At 37.9% G+C, this 17,757-nt stretch overlaps 1 protein-coding gene across 1 annotated transcript in view; it reads left to right on the forward strand.

Annotated features, from left to right (window-relative positions):
• Positions 1 to 17,757, forward strand: part of LOC139712598 (uncharacterized) — a 100,820-nt gene that overhangs the window by 31,776 nt on the left and 51,287 nt on the right. Inside the window, exons 2-6 of the mRNA XM_071624407.1 lie at positions 509 to 636; positions 1,247 to 1,546; positions 9,185 to 9,322; positions 9,951 to 10,113; positions 14,515 to 14,754. Coding sequence (XP_071480508.1) covers positions 509 to 636; positions 1,247 to 1,546; positions 9,185 to 9,322; positions 9,951 to 10,113; positions 14,515 to 14,754 — 969 coding nt within the window. The remainder of the gene's footprint in view (positions 1 to 508; positions 637 to 1,246; positions 1,547 to 9,184; positions 9,323 to 9,950; positions 10,114 to 14,514; positions 14,755 to 17,757) is intronic.

A 17,757-nucleotide genomic window follows, 5' to 3' on the forward strand; every position in this document is an offset into this window, starting at 1 on the left:
GAAGGTTTTCGGAGTGTTTATATAGTTAACGTATTGTTTATGGTGATATACGGTATGTAACGTAAAATTAAATTTGTGTCTTGACTAAAAAAGCGTAATAACAGCGTAAATGTCCCACATCGCATACTGCTTAATAGGGTGCTGATTTTATTGACTGACAACTCTTCATTGCACCCATATCTTTATGGCTTGTTTTGATTTTTGACTGAAATGAAAACATCTATATCGCATCTTTTCAATCGCATGACTGTAGAGATAGAATATAAGTCAGCACAACACTGACGGATTTAAAGAGGGAGAATTTGAGTCTGACAAAATTTCCATTCTAAAGTATGATTTTGCACACAATAGTTAGGCTATGTTGCCATTACCTGAAGATGAATTTTTGTTATTGAAATTTAATATCGAAACTAACCCAGTCCAAGAAATATGCCATCGTTTCTGTATTCAAACTTTACCCTTCGCAATGTTTTTCCCCCTCTTCTCCTCACGTTTATCTTATTCGCAGACATCTTCTTTCCCTTCGGTGCCAGTGAGGGCGACGCCTTCTTGCCAGCCAATGATGACGGCTCCACATCCGAGCTACAAATATCGGTGGTCTTCCCCTTCTTCGACGATGACCACGATAGTCTTTTCGTAAGAGCTCTTCTGACTAATGAAATCTCGCAGAGCTTTGCAAGAGTTTTCAGTGACTAGAAAACCAAATACAGCTTCCACATGCTGCATTATTTTTCATACACACTTTATTTGATTCTTATCAGCTGAAACGATCTTTTTCTCAAGCACATGGTCAAGTCTTCCACTTCCACTCGATAACTAAAGTTCAAAGGTTTTTGTAGTGACGTGCTTTAAGTTCTTCCTTAAAACTTAGACGTACCCCAATTGTAGATGACGTCACACGAGAAAAGAATCTAGAATTCACTAAGATTCATGATGTCCAACACAGACATATCCTGAGATACATACATTGAAACTCAAATTCACACATGCCTGCTCCAGAGATTAACTTTATTTCGATACTTGTCCTAGGTTTTGAAGTGCCGATAAATGACAATAGTTGTCGGAAAACAGGATAATTTCAATGATTATTGCTTGCAAAATCGATTTTTCGAAGGGCTCTTGTTACTAGTAACGTCGAATACCAAATGTTCAATGAAGGATCATATAGCAACTAAGGTGATTGATCAAATTTAGCTAAGTGAGAGAGCGGTCATAGAAAGGGTAATTTTTGTTCTGATTTTGGCAGGTTAACAACAACGGCTTGTTGTCGTTCCTGGTAAGGGTCGGACAGTACACCCCAGACCCGTTTCCCCTAGGAGATAGCCGGAGATTGATCGCTCCATTCTGGGCAGATGTGGACACCAATCACGGTGGCACGCTGTGGTTTCGGGAAGTTCTACGCCTGGGTCAGAACGAAGCCATGTTCGAAGAGGCCGACAATATAATTCGCAGCGTTTTCGTCTACATGCGGCAGTTCACGTCTTCCTGGCTCTACATCGCTACATGGGACAGGGTGGCTTTCTATGGGACTTCCAAGCCATCTATTGTGAGTTTAATGTAACATTTGTATTGTGTCATTCTATTTCAATGTAAGTTATAGATCTAGCTAGTTTTCTCTAAAAATATCCATCACACGATAATTACCGAGCTCTCTAAGCACGATTATGAGTAGGTATGTTTATCACAGGGGACGAAATATATGGTTATCACCTTTCGTAACCACTGTTATACTGTCGTTATAAAAGAGATCGATTGACTTCTATTGATATTTCGACTGCCTAATCATTCCTACTGTACTTACTTACATTGCATACTTTCATTAATTTCCTTGTTGTCAAAGTGACGTCATGATCCCAACAGCACTGTCCACCCAGTAAAGTGGTATTCCGTTCAATAGTACCATTCAATCAATGAGCTTTTAGCTCTCTGTGCTTCATTCATTTCAGAATTTAATTCTGGAGCCGATGGTCTAATGGAGAATGGACTGTTCAAAAAATGAAAAAAAAAGACATTCTTGCAAGTCCATAAATACTTTGCGCAGTACTTGTTCGTGAACCTAGTATAAATCTATCTTCAATGATACAGTGCTCATCAAAAAAAAAAGGGGGGGGGGTACTAGGAATCCAACCTTGGAGGGCTACGATTTCATAATTGTCAGCTATTAAGAGCGCAATGTTAGTTGTGAGGAAAGGGGAACTCTTTCTCTTTCCCATGATACCTAATTATGTCAACAAATGTCATACATGACTGAGCGCATGAACTTTAAAGGCAACAATGACAAATTGCACTTTTTCCAACGTTAAGTGTTATCGTGAAGGGACAATGAATGTCCCACTGAATGGATGAGATTTTTCAATGTAAATGGTCAAGTAAAGGGTCCAGCCTACACGACTGCAGGGGGCGGTCCCCCCCCCCCCCCCCCCCCCCCAGATTTGGACCGGGGATTTGGAAGGCGGGAAAAAAGTAAAAAAAAAACTGCGTGTATCCTGTATGCAAAAGCATGAAGCGGGTCTCCCTATAAAATTTTCATCAAATAAGATGATAATTCTTTCAACATTTCACTCGAAGTGTGAACCACCAGATTGTTAAATTTCAATTAAAAAAAAAATGCAAAATCTCTCTTGCTTGGGAGAGGGATAGCTCCTCCCAAATCCTACCCCTCTGTGCCCCTTTCCCTATAGCCTAAGAACGCTTTTCAGACTTACAGAGTGCTTAAGACTTATAACTTATATTCGGAAAACTCAAAAGTTCCCTCATGTACCAGGGGCATATTCTCGTTCAACCAACTTTTTCCTCGCTCAGTTCCCCCAATCACTTGGGGTTTTTTTAAGTAATTTCCCTAATATTCCATAAAATATGCGTATACGAGATATCTCAATTTCAACCTAAAAAAGGCAAAAGCTCCCTCGTACGGGAAGGGTGGTGATAGCACTCTCCCACGCCTTCTCCCCGCTAGCCCCCCCCCCCCCCCCGCACTGCATGCAAGTAGATTGTGGCTAAACTTTGAACACAAGACAGTTTTCCAAATATGCCACAAAATGTGTGCACCAAAACGTTTAACTGCAATCAGAAAATACAGAATTTCCCTCGTGTAGGAGGGTGAATAGGGCTTATCCCCTCACACATCCTCCTGCTTTGTCTTCTTCCACAGACTTGCTACACTTCTCTGATTGACAAATTTCGAGATATTCCAACAACCGGTCATGTGCGCCAGATTGTTGAATTACAGTTCTAAAACTTAAAAAAAAACAACACCTCGAATATGGGAGAGGTATCTAGCTACCTTCTCATTGCTTGGTCATCTCTTTAGACTTAGTACACTGTAGGGAATGACAATTTCCGAATTTTTCACAAAAAGTGTACTTCAAATTGCTTTATTTCAAATCTAAATACGCAAAAACTCCGTCGAGCGGGAGGGGGATATCCCCCTCCAACATCCTCCCCCTAAGCTCTACCTCACTAGACTTTGTACAGATACACACAGATAATGCACACTCGGAATAAGAGCTTAATCCCGTGATTTATCTAGTAACATGCACCCCCCCCCCCCCAAAAAAAAAGAAAAAATAGACATTTATGTCCATTATTATTTTTTCTTTCTTTTGCGGGAGGAGGGAGCTGGAAACAAATCTACGTATTGCACCAAAAGTTTGTACCAAATCGCTGAATTTCAGGTCTGAAAATGCAAAATCACCTTCGTGTGGGAGGAGAAATCCCCCTTATCTACACCCTCGTGTGGATGAGTTTTTTGTTTGATTGCTAAACAGACAGCGATCATGATATTTATTGTACAGACAAATTGTTCAATACGAATATGGGTCAGAATTTTGAACGATGTACAATTGAGCCAAAACAAGGCAAAATTTAAAAAGTAGGAAATTCTCCAAATCATTCATCTTGACTGAAAGAGTATAACTCAAGCTTTAATATGAACCCAATTATACTAGGATTTTCCCAGAGGAGCAAGTTTTTATTCACCGCTGAAGTTTACCATGTCAGAGCAGCGAACATCCGTGAGGAATAGTATTGCACATACATTTGAATACCATTTAACATAGTATCCAAAGATCTGATTCAGTTCAAAATCCTAACGAAATATCTTAAGGGACATGTGTACGTGCTTGCAGAATATTAAGCTTGTACTCTTAACCTGTACGTAATGGTAGACAACTGATGATTTAACTAAATTCGTCATTTCTGTGGAAATATTGCTCTTCCGCTAAACACTTTCTCCACTTTACGCGCATTTTACAGAAACTCAATATTCTCACCTCTTATTTCACTATCCCATACTTTAATCCTCACTCCCAAATGATAACATACCTTTTTAAGATGTATCTCATCTGGGCAGTCTCTATAACCCAACAAACATAGCATAGTTTTCATCACGGAGGTTCGCATGTAGCTCACGGACGTTCGGAACAAACAAGACATTGAACAATGCAGCTCTCTTGAGTTGGAAACGCATTCTACTCACAACAAACAGCAATTTCATGTCGAGAACAAACTCCTCTGCAAAATCCTGAATAGATATTACCAATTCTCAATCACATAAGTTTGTTTATCTTCTCATACTGAGGAATCAAAGAAAACAATTTTTCCATCTCTCGTAGACGAACGTACAAACGTACGTGTAATCTCAGTGACGTAGTCCATCCTTGAGAACGAATATATTTATCAAAATTTCGTTATCATGAAGTAAAGATTCAGGTCCTAAACTTGTTATATAATGTCTGCAATGCAAAATTTGCTTATATAACGAGCATGGTCACAGCTAAAATTATGACAAAGAATTAACATAGAAAGAGAACAGAAATGTGCTCCATTATAGAAATACGAAGTTTAGCTGGGGAGGGCAAACGAATACGTTAGGAAGAAATCTCTCTGTGTTTGCTCCTTGTGTTACACACTGTTACCAAGGAGAATTTGTGTTATTATATTAGTCAGAAATGATAATAGGTTCGATACTGCGAAGTTTCGTCATAACAAGACACAATAAGTCCATATAACTTGGATATATGTTTGTGACTTCGATATTATACAATATGATTGTTATAACAAACCTTTTGTAGCGCGTCATTTCGGAGGCTCGTTATTCATACAGTTTGTCAATACGAAAATTGATAGAGTTCGTATAATTATGAAGCTTTTTTATTCGGTAAATGATAGGAATCTCCGAAGGTTAGCCGAAAGGTTTATTAATTGGAACATGAAAAATCATGTTCGCTTACCCAAATGTGGAGAAACAAATTAACAACTAAAATCCTCCAATTTCAAAACCTCATAATAGCCGTTTTCACCTAAACGAATATCAGGCCCATTCCACTTTTAGAAGAACGGACCTAAAAATAATGATCCTTAATATCTATTTTTCGAAGAACATTTCTAATAACAAACCTCCTGAATTAAGTACAATTTTTTCTTCATTTCGGAATAACAAACCTTTGGACATCGGAGTAACGAATCTTTGGAAGAGCGAACGTATCAAAGTGCAACCTTAAACCTATTCTTAATCATTACTTTTTTTAACATGTGTTTTCAAAGTAAGCACAAAAGCACAAACAAATTGACGATCTCTCTGTCTCTTAAATGTAAAATGAAAAAAAAAATCTTGGAAATAATTACAAATGAATATTGCTTTTCATTGATGAGTATAAAACAACACCATGTGATGATAAGCGGAGGATTTGTGTGTTTTCATCAGACAACAATTGTATACTGCATTATTTCTGTTCGCTTGTGACGGCATTTCGATGAATAAAAATCATAAACAAACAAGCAAAAACTTCTCCAGAGGAATTTGGTATAACGGGAGTGCACTGGCAATTCTTTTCTCTGTGTGTTGGAGCTCGATCCCTTCTCTGTTTCTCAGTCATTTTCATTCAACTGCTTCCACGTCCTTTTGAAACTTTTTCGTTTCTTATTCAACACATGCCCATTACAGACTTCTTCCGCCATTATCCTGAATGTGATTGCGTAGCACTTTTCGGATTTATTTTGTTTTGTTTTGTTTTGTTTTTGTTTTCTGTTTGGTCGCAGCATGTTCAGGCTATTGAGGGAATGAGAGAAAAATCGTCATGAAGAGAAAAATAAGAATGAATTAAGGCATTTAATATCATGACAATTACAGCGAACGTCCGTTATGGAGACCAAAACTGGATGTGTTCTGTTTGAGACGGCAGCTACCATACTCAAAAGATAAACACTTAGAGCACCTGTCACTAAAAAGTGGCAATGATCCTCTTTCTCCTACTATGTAATCCATTGACTTATTCAACCAACGAACATCCGTGAAAAAAACGTTTTCCGTTTGTTATTACAGGTAAATTGAGTGCTGAACGCTATTCACTTTCGGGTATGAGCGGCTCGGTGATTTGGTAATATTTTCAACTAACAATAATCTTATGTGCAGTGATATATTTGTAATTGTCAGAAATTTCCTTTCTCGGACAGAACGTCCGTGAGCGAAACTTTCAGAACCTGTAACAGTACGAATTGTCATCAGAACCTCATTAGAAAGAAATCTAAATGCACAGAAATTACAGATTACGCAAAATTCCATTTTCCTATAACTTTGTTTTCAGTGTTTAGCTGCTTTTGTATAATTAGAGGGAAAACAAACGTAAAATTGTGAGTAAATTTTCAACTGTTTGTTCATCATGATCACATAACGCCTTAAAAATTCTGAAACTACTGCTCTAAACTCATTATTTACTTTGTAAAACTTTATTTGTCGCTATTGGAGCCAAAAGTTTTAAAGAATACAGGACACTTTCGGGACAAGTCATCCCTATCGAAGGGATTGCATACGTCACGGACGTTCGCTGGAACTGTCACGGACGTTCGTTCTACTACTAGGGTCATGTTCCAGGACGGATAACTAATCGGCAGAGAGTACCTAGCCTTCCTAACTCTTTCAAAAATTTGAAAAGGTATTGCCAATGCAAATTATAAGAAATTTGACATCCTTACAACATATGTATTGCTTAGAGGGGGATCAGGAGGTGAATTTTCAGAAAAAAAAAATTAATTATTTGCTTGGTTTTTGGTGAATTGCATGGTCGAAAAACTGCGGACGAACCTCAGTCCGCTCCAAAAATGACATGCAGCTCCTCAGCTAGAGAGCCAAAGGTAAAATGCACCTTCGCCATCAAAGCAAGATGGTGTCCCACTCGAAAACGTTTTAATCATCACGGACGTTCTTTTTTTCTCGGAAGTTCGTCTAAAAATATAATTTCGCTTCCTATTTGACAAAGGATGGACAGAAATTCAAAACAAACATATTATCGTGTTGCTAGATCTTAGTTGATTACGACTCAGAACAATATCGCCAATAACGTTTCATGGGCTACGATCTTTATTAGAAAATAGCGGAAGCACGTCCGTGACGAAAACTGAGTATAATTTTGCATAAAAGAATATTACGTCCCATGTACAGCCAGCAGACGTACAGTTTTTGCAGGATATGTTCATTAGGTGGAACACCAAATTTTCGTATACGTTACAGTTGGGACAACAAAGTAGAATTTGCAGCAGCGATAGAAATAAAAGCATCACGGACGTTCGTCTGTTTAGGACTTTGATATTTCAATTGTTCTCTGTAAGTTTATACGTGCTCATTAAGTTCTTATAATTTTGTGGTACATACCCATGATATGTCAGATCCAGAACATGGTCAGATATTAGATGCCACGTACCATCGAAAATGTACATCATTAGTTTGAAAAACAAAAATTATTGTGAAAATAGCGCTTTTACCGTATTTTTATGCTTTAAGTCCTTGTGAAATGAAAAATATCAGGCAAAAGTCAACCAAACCATATATTTCCTGAAAGGAAATTTACCAATCTTTGAGATGACATGAAAAAATCTGGTTTCTTAGATCATCCTGGCGTGTTGTAAGGGAAAGAATGTCATAAGGTACGAAAATTGGCAATTGTACATCGTTCAAAATTCTCACCCATATACATCAAAACATACTGCTCGCAAAAGATTGATTGAAAACAGCAGGAAACAGCACAAAAAGTTTGGCACAAAAAAATTTGCAGCCCACTGAGAGACAGATGGACAAACAGTTACACGCAAAACAACAAGAAACAAAATAATAATTAGCATGAGACAAGACTGGGACAGCAACAAGACTACTTGTAGGGAAAAACTGACTTGACGACACGAGAGGAAACAAGACTATAGCGTGACAACGAGGTAACAAAATAGACAGAAATATGCAACAGAAACAACGATCCCGGAGGTTTTAGGAAGAAAAAGCAGAGAAAAAGAATATACAACACACCCTTCAACTGCGAACTATAGGTTAAAGAAAATCAAATCATAGTCATAGCTTAGGCGATAGCAATGATAAAAAGAACGGCAATGCAGATTTTGCGGACGGGTAACAAAATAAGCTAATAAACTAATCCGATTCTGGGGGTAGTCATGATAGGATTGTAAAAGAAAAAAATCTTCAATCTCCTTTTAAATGAGTATGTAGAAGGAGCAGATTTGATATCATGATAGGATTGTAAAAGAATAAATCTTCAATCTCCTTTTGAATGAGTATGTAGAAGGAGCAGATTTGATATCATGATTCAGGTAATTCCAATAATTTGGTCCCGTGTAAATAAGTATATTAATTCTTTGCTCTAATTCTTTGCTAGAATCGTTCGAAGAAGTAGTAAGTGAAACTCTTTAGAGCGTCGAGTGGGTGGAACGATTGATTTTTGAGGATCGTAGAACCAAAGATAGGTGAGAGTAAACTGTGATACATTTACTGTACATATATTGGCATAAGTTAAATAAAAATAAAACGTTGATTTTTAATGTTCCTTCATGTTCCTTCATGTGACACTCAAACTTAGAAAAAGTCCAATTTGTCATTGTTGTCTTTAAACTTCATGTGCTCAGTCATGCATGACATTTGTCAACAAAAATAGGTATCAATAAAGAGTTCTTCTTTCCACTCAACAGATATTGTGCTCTCCATAGCTGACAATTATGTAATAGTAGCCTTTCAAAGTTGGATTACTTTTTTTGACAGTAAAGATATTAAGATAGTATAGTATTATAGTATATTAAGAAGTTGCACAGATAATACGTTCAATGTCAAAACATTGGAGAAAATCCTGGTAATGGTGAGGTATCCTAAGAATGGCACATCGATCTTGATATCTGATCCACCGAACAGACCAACACCTTCCAGGCAGTTCTCGTGACTGACGGTCGTTATTCTTTCGCCATTTTCAACTACGGCGACATCAACTGGACGACGGGGACGGCCAGCAACGGCAACTCCTGCACGGGTCTTGGTGGAACTCCGGCTCAAGTAAGGATGTTGACGATGATAATGCTGTTTTATGATAATGGTGATGATGATGATGGTGATGGTAATGATGACGACGATGCAATAGACTTAGCCATTGTGAAAAACACTCACTTCTAATCAAGTAATTTCTTAAAATATTGACTGTCTACTCAGGGAATAGTAATATTGGTCACAATTATCTAATGTATCACGTAACTAGGAGGAGGTGATAATATCTCTTATTAAGTCTTCCATCGACTTCTCGAAATTTCTGTTCAAATCAACTCAAACTCGCAAACTGACCTACGTACATGTTAATTGATTACATTCTTTATATTACTTATCTGTAGATCTGCATAAACTTAATAATGATGACCTTTTTTGCGGGGAGGGATATAGAGATTATAATTACTTCATCATGTTTACAAGTATTGTCATCCCAAAACATTTTTTTTTCAATTTGCATACTATTTTGAAGGCGACGTCATGATCGTCTTTTGTGGTTTTGTAATGTGTTTATTTAGTAGTTGCAAGCTATTATATTTTCATGAAAACGTGCAACGTAAAAATCATTAACTTTCCTCTATAATTTCTGATTCCCATGATGAATACCATGATAAGTGAAGAAAATTACTCCAAACTCACTCAGGTCGGCTTCAATGCCGGTGACGGCGTCAGGTACTACAGCGTCCCTGGATCCAGAACAGACGACATCGTAGACGTAGAAGAGGCGTCCAATGTCAATGTGACTGGGAGATATGTCTTCCGCACCGATAGCTCCCAAATCATTGACATTGCAAACCCACCCTCGGGTACTCCTTCATACCTCCAGTACCTTCATTGTTTAGTCTTATTTTATGGCCATACAATTCCCTATGAAATTTTGCAGCATTTTTGCAAATTATCGTGGCACCTCTTAATTTCATTGTAAATCTTCATGTAGTAAAGAAAGAATAAAGGAACGGGGTTCTACACGAATAAGAAAGAAATTAACAAACATTTGCATACGTGAGAGAGAGAGATAGGGAGTCTAACATCCTGAAGTGTCTTACCAATTTACGAACCTGTTTTAAATTTAGAAACTCAAAACCTTTTGAAATATTTTCCAAAGGAAACCAAAGGATGCTGTTAAACATGAACACCAAATTGCTCTAATCAACCTTGCGAAATATTAGCGATGAATAGTAAATATTATGATAAAGAGATACAAAACCGAACCACAAAATTGAGCGTCGTATTTTTAAACATAATGTCGATCTAAATATTTCATACACCAAAGCATTGCAACTAGTATGAAAAAGAAAGACGAGGTTATAGAAAAGTTGTAGTTCCACGTTCACTAACAACTCTAGAATACACGTTTTCACTACATGGTCATGATGAACAGTCCCTTTAGTCATTGTTTACAGTACAAACACGTTTGCTCTATTTCAAAACAGGTTCATGAAATTCGCTTTGAAAACGAAATATGAAACTCGTCTCTTTAAGACGAGTTAGGTGATACGCTTGGGGTCATCAGATAGTGGTCGCCCAAAATCGACACATCTTAAAAGGGGACAGCTAGCAGTCGAACTTGTAGGTCCTTTCATGTATTGTGCACATATTAATCCAAAAGCAATGCCAACCTCATTTTACAAGTAATCCTCAATTTCGACTCTAATTTTCACGAAAAGATGTTCTACGAACTTGAATACTGGTATACATCGAAATACATGTATTAAGTCGACTTCTATATGCCTACCAAATATAGATACTTTTCGACAAATTGTTGGTGTAATGCAAAACAAAAGGGAATCACGTACAGGAATGGCCATGAAGGAGCAAGTCGATGTTACAAGGTACATGTATCTAACTATAATCAAGAGGTGGAATGTCATTAGCAACTCATATCCTTTCGGAATATGTAATAAAAAGAAAGGGTCCCCCGCTCATTTTCAGGAGCTATGGCGAAAAGTTTCATGTCATTAGATATTGATATGAGATATGTTAACTCAAATGTTCATGTTAACTGGTCATGTCATTGTTGAGACATTTTGTTCACATTTCGTCAATAAGGAAGAAGAATAAAAAGGAAGATTCAATACATACAAACAAAATAGGTGCTGCGCTGTTAGCGTATCACCTAAAAAAAATGACAACATCCTTCCCTGGTACACCCTCAGTTACATGGTACGCGTTCAATTTGATATGTCTTTCTTCTTTAAAGTCAGTCACTGGTGATCGAGCATAATACATGTTTGACACCTTTCATTGGAAGCTAGAGGCCCTGTCACACCTTTCTTGGTAAGCTGCGCGGACTTGTTGCAAGTAGGGATTTTCCAGCACACAGGATGATTTTCTGCCGGCTGACAAGGATGCTGGCGATTTCCGCACTTACGTTTTACCTGCTACCTGTGTGTATTCAGTGTTGTCCGTGTGACCTGCATGACAGCTTCGAAACCGATTATTTTAGTTTTAATACGAGAGACATACGGGGACTGCGAGGTACCTGCATGGGGGTGGCCTGCGAGGTGCTACCGCTATCAAGGACCTCCTACTGGTGTTCTGCGTGTACCTCTGCGGGTCATCCCCCGCAACTCAAACGGAACAAATTTTTGAGCATGCCCAAGGCCTTGTCAAACCGTGTTTGGGGAAGCCTTGCGGGTTGACGTGCGGAGAAAATTTTTGCTAATTTGGTACGCACCTGTCAGTACTTGCCACGTATCTCGTCCGTGGTTTCCCAGAGGTACGCACGCTGGTCCGATTTACCCGCAGCCAAGTTTTGAGCATGACCAAAACTTTTTTTTCCGGGTGAGTCGCGGGGATTGCCCCAAGAGGCCCACGCAGAACACCCAGTAGGATGCCCAAGTCACAAGCATTTGACCCGCTTGAAGTACTAAGTTGCCCATGGATCTATATGCCTATGCGCCGGACATTCTCCAAGCATAATACGGGTGTTTTGCTGACAAGGAACGGAGTCAAAACAGCCAATATCTGATCAGTTCTGCGTGCATGTTGAGGGTCAGTTACTGCCTTTCTGCTGGTTAGTAGAGAGTCGGATGCAGGCAAGATAACGCGAAACTCGCCCAAATCCTTGTCCGACAGCAAAGACTGTCCTGCGTGCTGGAAAATCCCCACACGCAACAAGCCCCTCGTAGCTTTCTCGGAAAGGTGTGACAGTGTCTAAAGGCCGTGTCACACCTTTCCGGGCAAGCCTTGCGAGCGACTTGCGAGGAACAATATTTACTATCCGGAGGCCCCCGCAGATGACCCGCACATGACAGTACCTAATACGTATCTCACCCGTAGTCGCCCGGAGGTGCGTACGCAAATCCTTTTTACCCGTAACATGTTTACGCCATGTCATACCTTTCCGGGCAAGCTACGCGGGCTTGTTGCGTGTGGGGACTTTCCAGCTTACCGGACAATTTCTGAGGGCGGACAAGGATTTGGGCGCGGTTTGCATATTATATTTGCTGGATGCGTTCTACTTAAGTTTTACTTGCGAGTATTCTGTGTGACCTGCGTGCCAGGTGCGTGGGAGCTGCCAACTCAGTGAAGGAATTCCTCTGAAGCAATTGCAGAAGTACCACAGAATGTTATCATCTTGGCCACATACGGGGACTGCGAAGTACCTGCGTGGTGTGGCCTGCGAGGTGTGCAACTCCGAGTGACTACGGACACGTACTACATAGGTACTGTCACGTGCTGGTCATTTGTGGGGACCTGCAGGTAGCAAAAAAAAAAAAATGTTCTTTGCACGTTGCACATAACCCTTGCCCGGAAAGATGTGGCAGGGTCTTTATAAAGGGGAGTTAAAGCACGATGCAATCACTTGTGCATTAGTGCTACCATTGATTTGAGAGGTGAAATTGAGGTATGCCTGTTATGTGTGGTATTATTATGGTAGTATTACTTTTGAATTAATGTGACAATACTTAGTACTGCTTTGATTTTCAACTGTATTTTTGAAAATGTGTCGATCATGGGCGACCGTTATGTTTTATCCTTCACGGATATAGACTTACGTTCCACATGCTTGGTTCGTGGAAGTGTTAAGCTAGATAGTTAAAGGCGATGTCTCTGTCTCAAAAGACGTAAGTTTGGACCCATGCATGTTCGAACCCCAAGGGATGAAAACAACAATTTTTTTACATTTTTTTTTAATTGAGGTAATGCCGCTTTTTTTCAAGTGTAAATCACATTGTCATGTAAACGCACATACATGCAATTTTCCTTTGTTTCTTATTGGAGGCAGCATTACTTCGACTACCGCAAAATTTTGCAGGTTTGTAACTATAAGAGTTCATATTATATAATGATAACAAGATTAGACATAGCTTGGTTATGAAAATAAGGGTCAAGGTTCTTATTTGAAAATGCCAATATTATAGTCGAGATGACATTTAAAACACTTAAAGTCATGTTTTCATTTTTTCTTGTCTTGGGTAAATATTGATTACATACGTATTCGAAACTTTGAATAAGAATATCTTTTCTCTTTTTTTACGGCCAAAAAACTTTCATTCCATCTGAAATTAGTGTTTCTGTCTACTGCATGACTGATATTCCGCCAAATCCGCCTTGCAGAGTGCTCAAGGCAAATTAACATACTAAAACAAGGAAACATTCTGTCAATCGTGATATATACAGAAATAAAAGGAAGAAATAAACTAGTTAGTGATCTTTTCAGCTATAGCTACAGTGTACGAAATTACGTCTATTCATAACAACGGATGTATTTATTCTCAGATATGGAGTCTCCGAACATCTCTTGTCCCGCCGACATCACGCAGTCTACCGATCCAGGAATGAACAGTGCTAATGTCACGTGGTCAGATCCCTACGTAACAGATAACTCAGGAATCTTAGCTGTCACCTCTACTTCTTTGTCGGGAAGGATATTTCCATCTGGGAGTACCACAGTATATATCACAGCTGAAGATTCGAGCGGCAACGAAGCAACGTGCAATTTTACTGTAACAGTCATCGGTAAATGTTTAATACATTATTAGTCATGACGTTGGTGACAAGTATTGTCATCTTATTAATTCTTTCATTTTTAGGCAATGATGTTGTAAATACTAAAATATATGTCCCCATCAGCTATAATGAGAATGCATTCTCTTCTTTGTTAGTGGTGTTGAATATAAGAAAATAAGAAAAAGTTCTGGAGATTTCGTTCGCGAGCGGAACGATACTCAGAATGTCTTCCTCTGTATTTTGCTTTCTAGATCTGGAGTCTCCGAACATCTCTTGTCCCACCGACATCACACAGTCAACAGACACAGGATTGTGTAGTGCTAATGTCACGTGGTCAGATCCCTACGTAACCGATAACTCTGGGGTCTTCACTATTACCTCTACTTCTTCGTCGGGAAGTATGTTTCCCGTCGGGAATACCACAGTATCTATTACAGCTGAAGATTCGAGCGGGAATGAAGCAACGTGCAATTTTGCTATCACAGTTGTGGGTAAATATGGAGTATATACCTATTCGTCACTTTTAATAAGAATATAATTATTTTTCATCTTTCAAGAATAAACTACTTTCACTCCTGCTGACATTTCGCCCAACCCGCTTTGCAGAGTGCTTAAGATGCATGCATACTACTAAAAATGAAAAATTTAGTTCATGGTGATTATAATATAGTGTGAAAATAAAAGGGAGTAATGACAGCGTGTAAGTTATAATATAGGGTGAAGATAATAGGGGGAAATGAAAGGGTGATTTTTTTTTCTTCATTTATTTACTTCGGTTGTAGGTAGGGTGTCCGGAAATATTTATGTGGCAAGATAAAGATGTCAATACAGCTATAGTGTATATATTTTACAAAAAACACACTTCACACCAGAAACAGAACAAGATTGGAAAGATCAGCGGGGATCGCCTGGGATTTTGTTTTTCTCTCATGGAAATTTGAATAGTCGGGGCACGTGTATTTTGTTTCGTACTCTCTAAAAAATATCGAGTGAAAATATTCACTCTTAAAAGAGTGAATACAAAAAAAGAGTGAATTTCGAGTGAAATTCGAGTGAATTTTGAGTGAAAATGTTCATTTTCACTCATTTTGGAGTGACGTCAGGGATCACTCCAAAATCTTCCAGTGATCCCTGACGTCACTCCAAAATGAGTGAAAATGAGCATTTTCACTCAAAATTCACTCCAATTTCACTCGAAATTCACTCTTTTTTGTATTCACTCTTTTTAGAGTGAAAAATTTCACTCGATTTTTTTTTTAGAGAGTAGTTTGGAGCAAACAGAAGTAAAACAAAAAATGTATCATAAGGACGGTGGATTTGTTTTATTAGATATATCTGTATTAGACACAATCATCACTTTATGACCCGGGATTTTTTGATAATTAGTAATTATTGTGCATTTGGAACGATTCGGATGTCAGTCAATAATATGGAGAGGGGATTTTAACTGTGTATTGGATGTTAATACTGATAGGAAAGGTTGACGTTCATGCCGTCAATGTTATATAAAGTATTATGCAAGAATTATCATTGATTGACATATATCATGGAGATTTTAAGAATCCTTTGAAATTTAGATATATATGGCGGTCAACATTTTTGCAATGCACAAATTTAGTTTCTCAAGTGACATGTTGTGACATATTACCAGGATATAAAACTAATCATTCTGCTATTATTTGTTATACTAAAGTGAATAATGCAGCAAGGGGTCGGAGATTTTGGAAGTTTAATGTGCCTCTATTGCAAGATGAAACATGATATACTTTTCTGATTCGAGAACATATACAAATGATAAAAAATAATTGTTTGCAAGAAATGGATCCAAATATATTTTGGGATTATCTAAAATGTCATTAAGATCAATTGCTATTGAGTATTCCTTTCAGAAATCTAGGGAAAGACGTAATCATGAAAATATTTATTAAATAGACTGAAGAATTTAGAAAACATTTCGATTCATCGAGATTCTGATGTTCAAAGACAAAATGATGACTGTAAACAAGAGCTAGAACATTTTATGAATTTGAAAAAAAAAGGTTATACTGTACGTTCAAGGGCTAAGTGGCTGAATATGGAGAACGAAATTCAAAATATTCTATTTATTTAGAAAAAAAAGAAATCAGCATTAGAGACTATAAGAATTTTGTCTACTGAGGATGGTGTGATTTTGAATTCCATAAAAGATATACCTAATGATGAAAAAAAAAAGAATCATTTTTAGAAAAATTATATGCCACTTAAAACCCTCTCATTGTGGATTTAACTCTTTATATGCCATGTTCGCACGTCCCACTCAGTCGACGGCGTACCAACTTCGCATATTCCGCTCAAACCCACTAATTCGCTTAAACTAATCGATAAATCGCCTAATCCCGCGGTACAATGAAAGCTTTTGTCGCGCTTTTGTTTTACATACAGCTTGCATTCTATGTGGTGATTTGCGTGTAAATTCCGAGTTTCTCTTACGGTTCCATGTGCAAAAATCGTGCCCTCACAGTAATGTAACAACTGGTCATTAAAAAAATAAGTAGAAATAGATTTGTCATACAATTCATATCAAAGCAAAGCGTGGCATTTCTCTTCAACTTTGCTCACTATTATGTCCAGCTTAACAGAAATTTGTAGAAGATATATAAATTGGAAAAACATAATTCTTTCTCAAAGAATGGCTACCTTCGTGTCTCAGAATAAGGTGGCACACAGGGGGTTTCCACCATGGCAAATACAGAGTTAGATTGATTGGCATCATTAAATCAAAATGATTTAACCCCTAAATTATCAAATGATTTGCAATTGAAATGCGAAGTTTCAATTTCTTTTCAGGAATGTGTTGATGCACTTAAAACTATGCACAATAATAAGACCCCTGAAACTGTGGGACTGATGGTTTTCCTTCTGAAGTTTTTGTTTTGTTTTTTTATTCAGAACCTCAGTTATTGTTTAATTCATTTTTTCATTATTCTTTTGTTCATAAGAAATTAACACTTGACCAAAGGAGAAGTGTTATGAATGTCATTCCTATAAAAAAGAATAAATACAGATTTATTACATTTAAAGAATTGGCGACTGATATCAATTTTGAATACAGATTATACAATTATTGCGCAATGTGTCGCTCTTCGCCTTAAAAAGGTTTTACCAGGGAACAAATCATGACCAATCTGGCTTTCTTCCAGGGAGATGAATTGGAGAAAATATTCGATTAACACTTGAAATGATTGCTTGTACAAATAAGACGAATACTACCGGGTTTATGTTTGTGGCTGACTTCAAACATTGCATTTTTTTTTTTTTTTTTGTGGACAAGAGTCTATAACATGGATTGAAATATTATACACAGATGTAATGGCTTGCATTTCAGATAACGGCCACACTTCTGAATTCTTTCATTTACAACGTGGTGTTCGTCAAGGGTGCCGTTTAAGTCCGTTACTGCCATAATGTGCAGAAAAACTTTGGCTGCACCCCCTTACTCGGCTGGTACCTGTAAC

This window comes from Diadema antillarum, unplaced genomic scaffold, assembly GCF_040938485.1.
Source record: "Diadema antillarum isolate AM-2024a unplaced genomic scaffold, OU_Dant_1.0 seq00001825_RagTag, whole genome shotgun sequence".
Lineage (NCBI taxonomy): Eukaryota > Metazoa > Echinodermata > Echinoidea > Diadematoida > Diadematidae > Diadema > Diadema antillarum.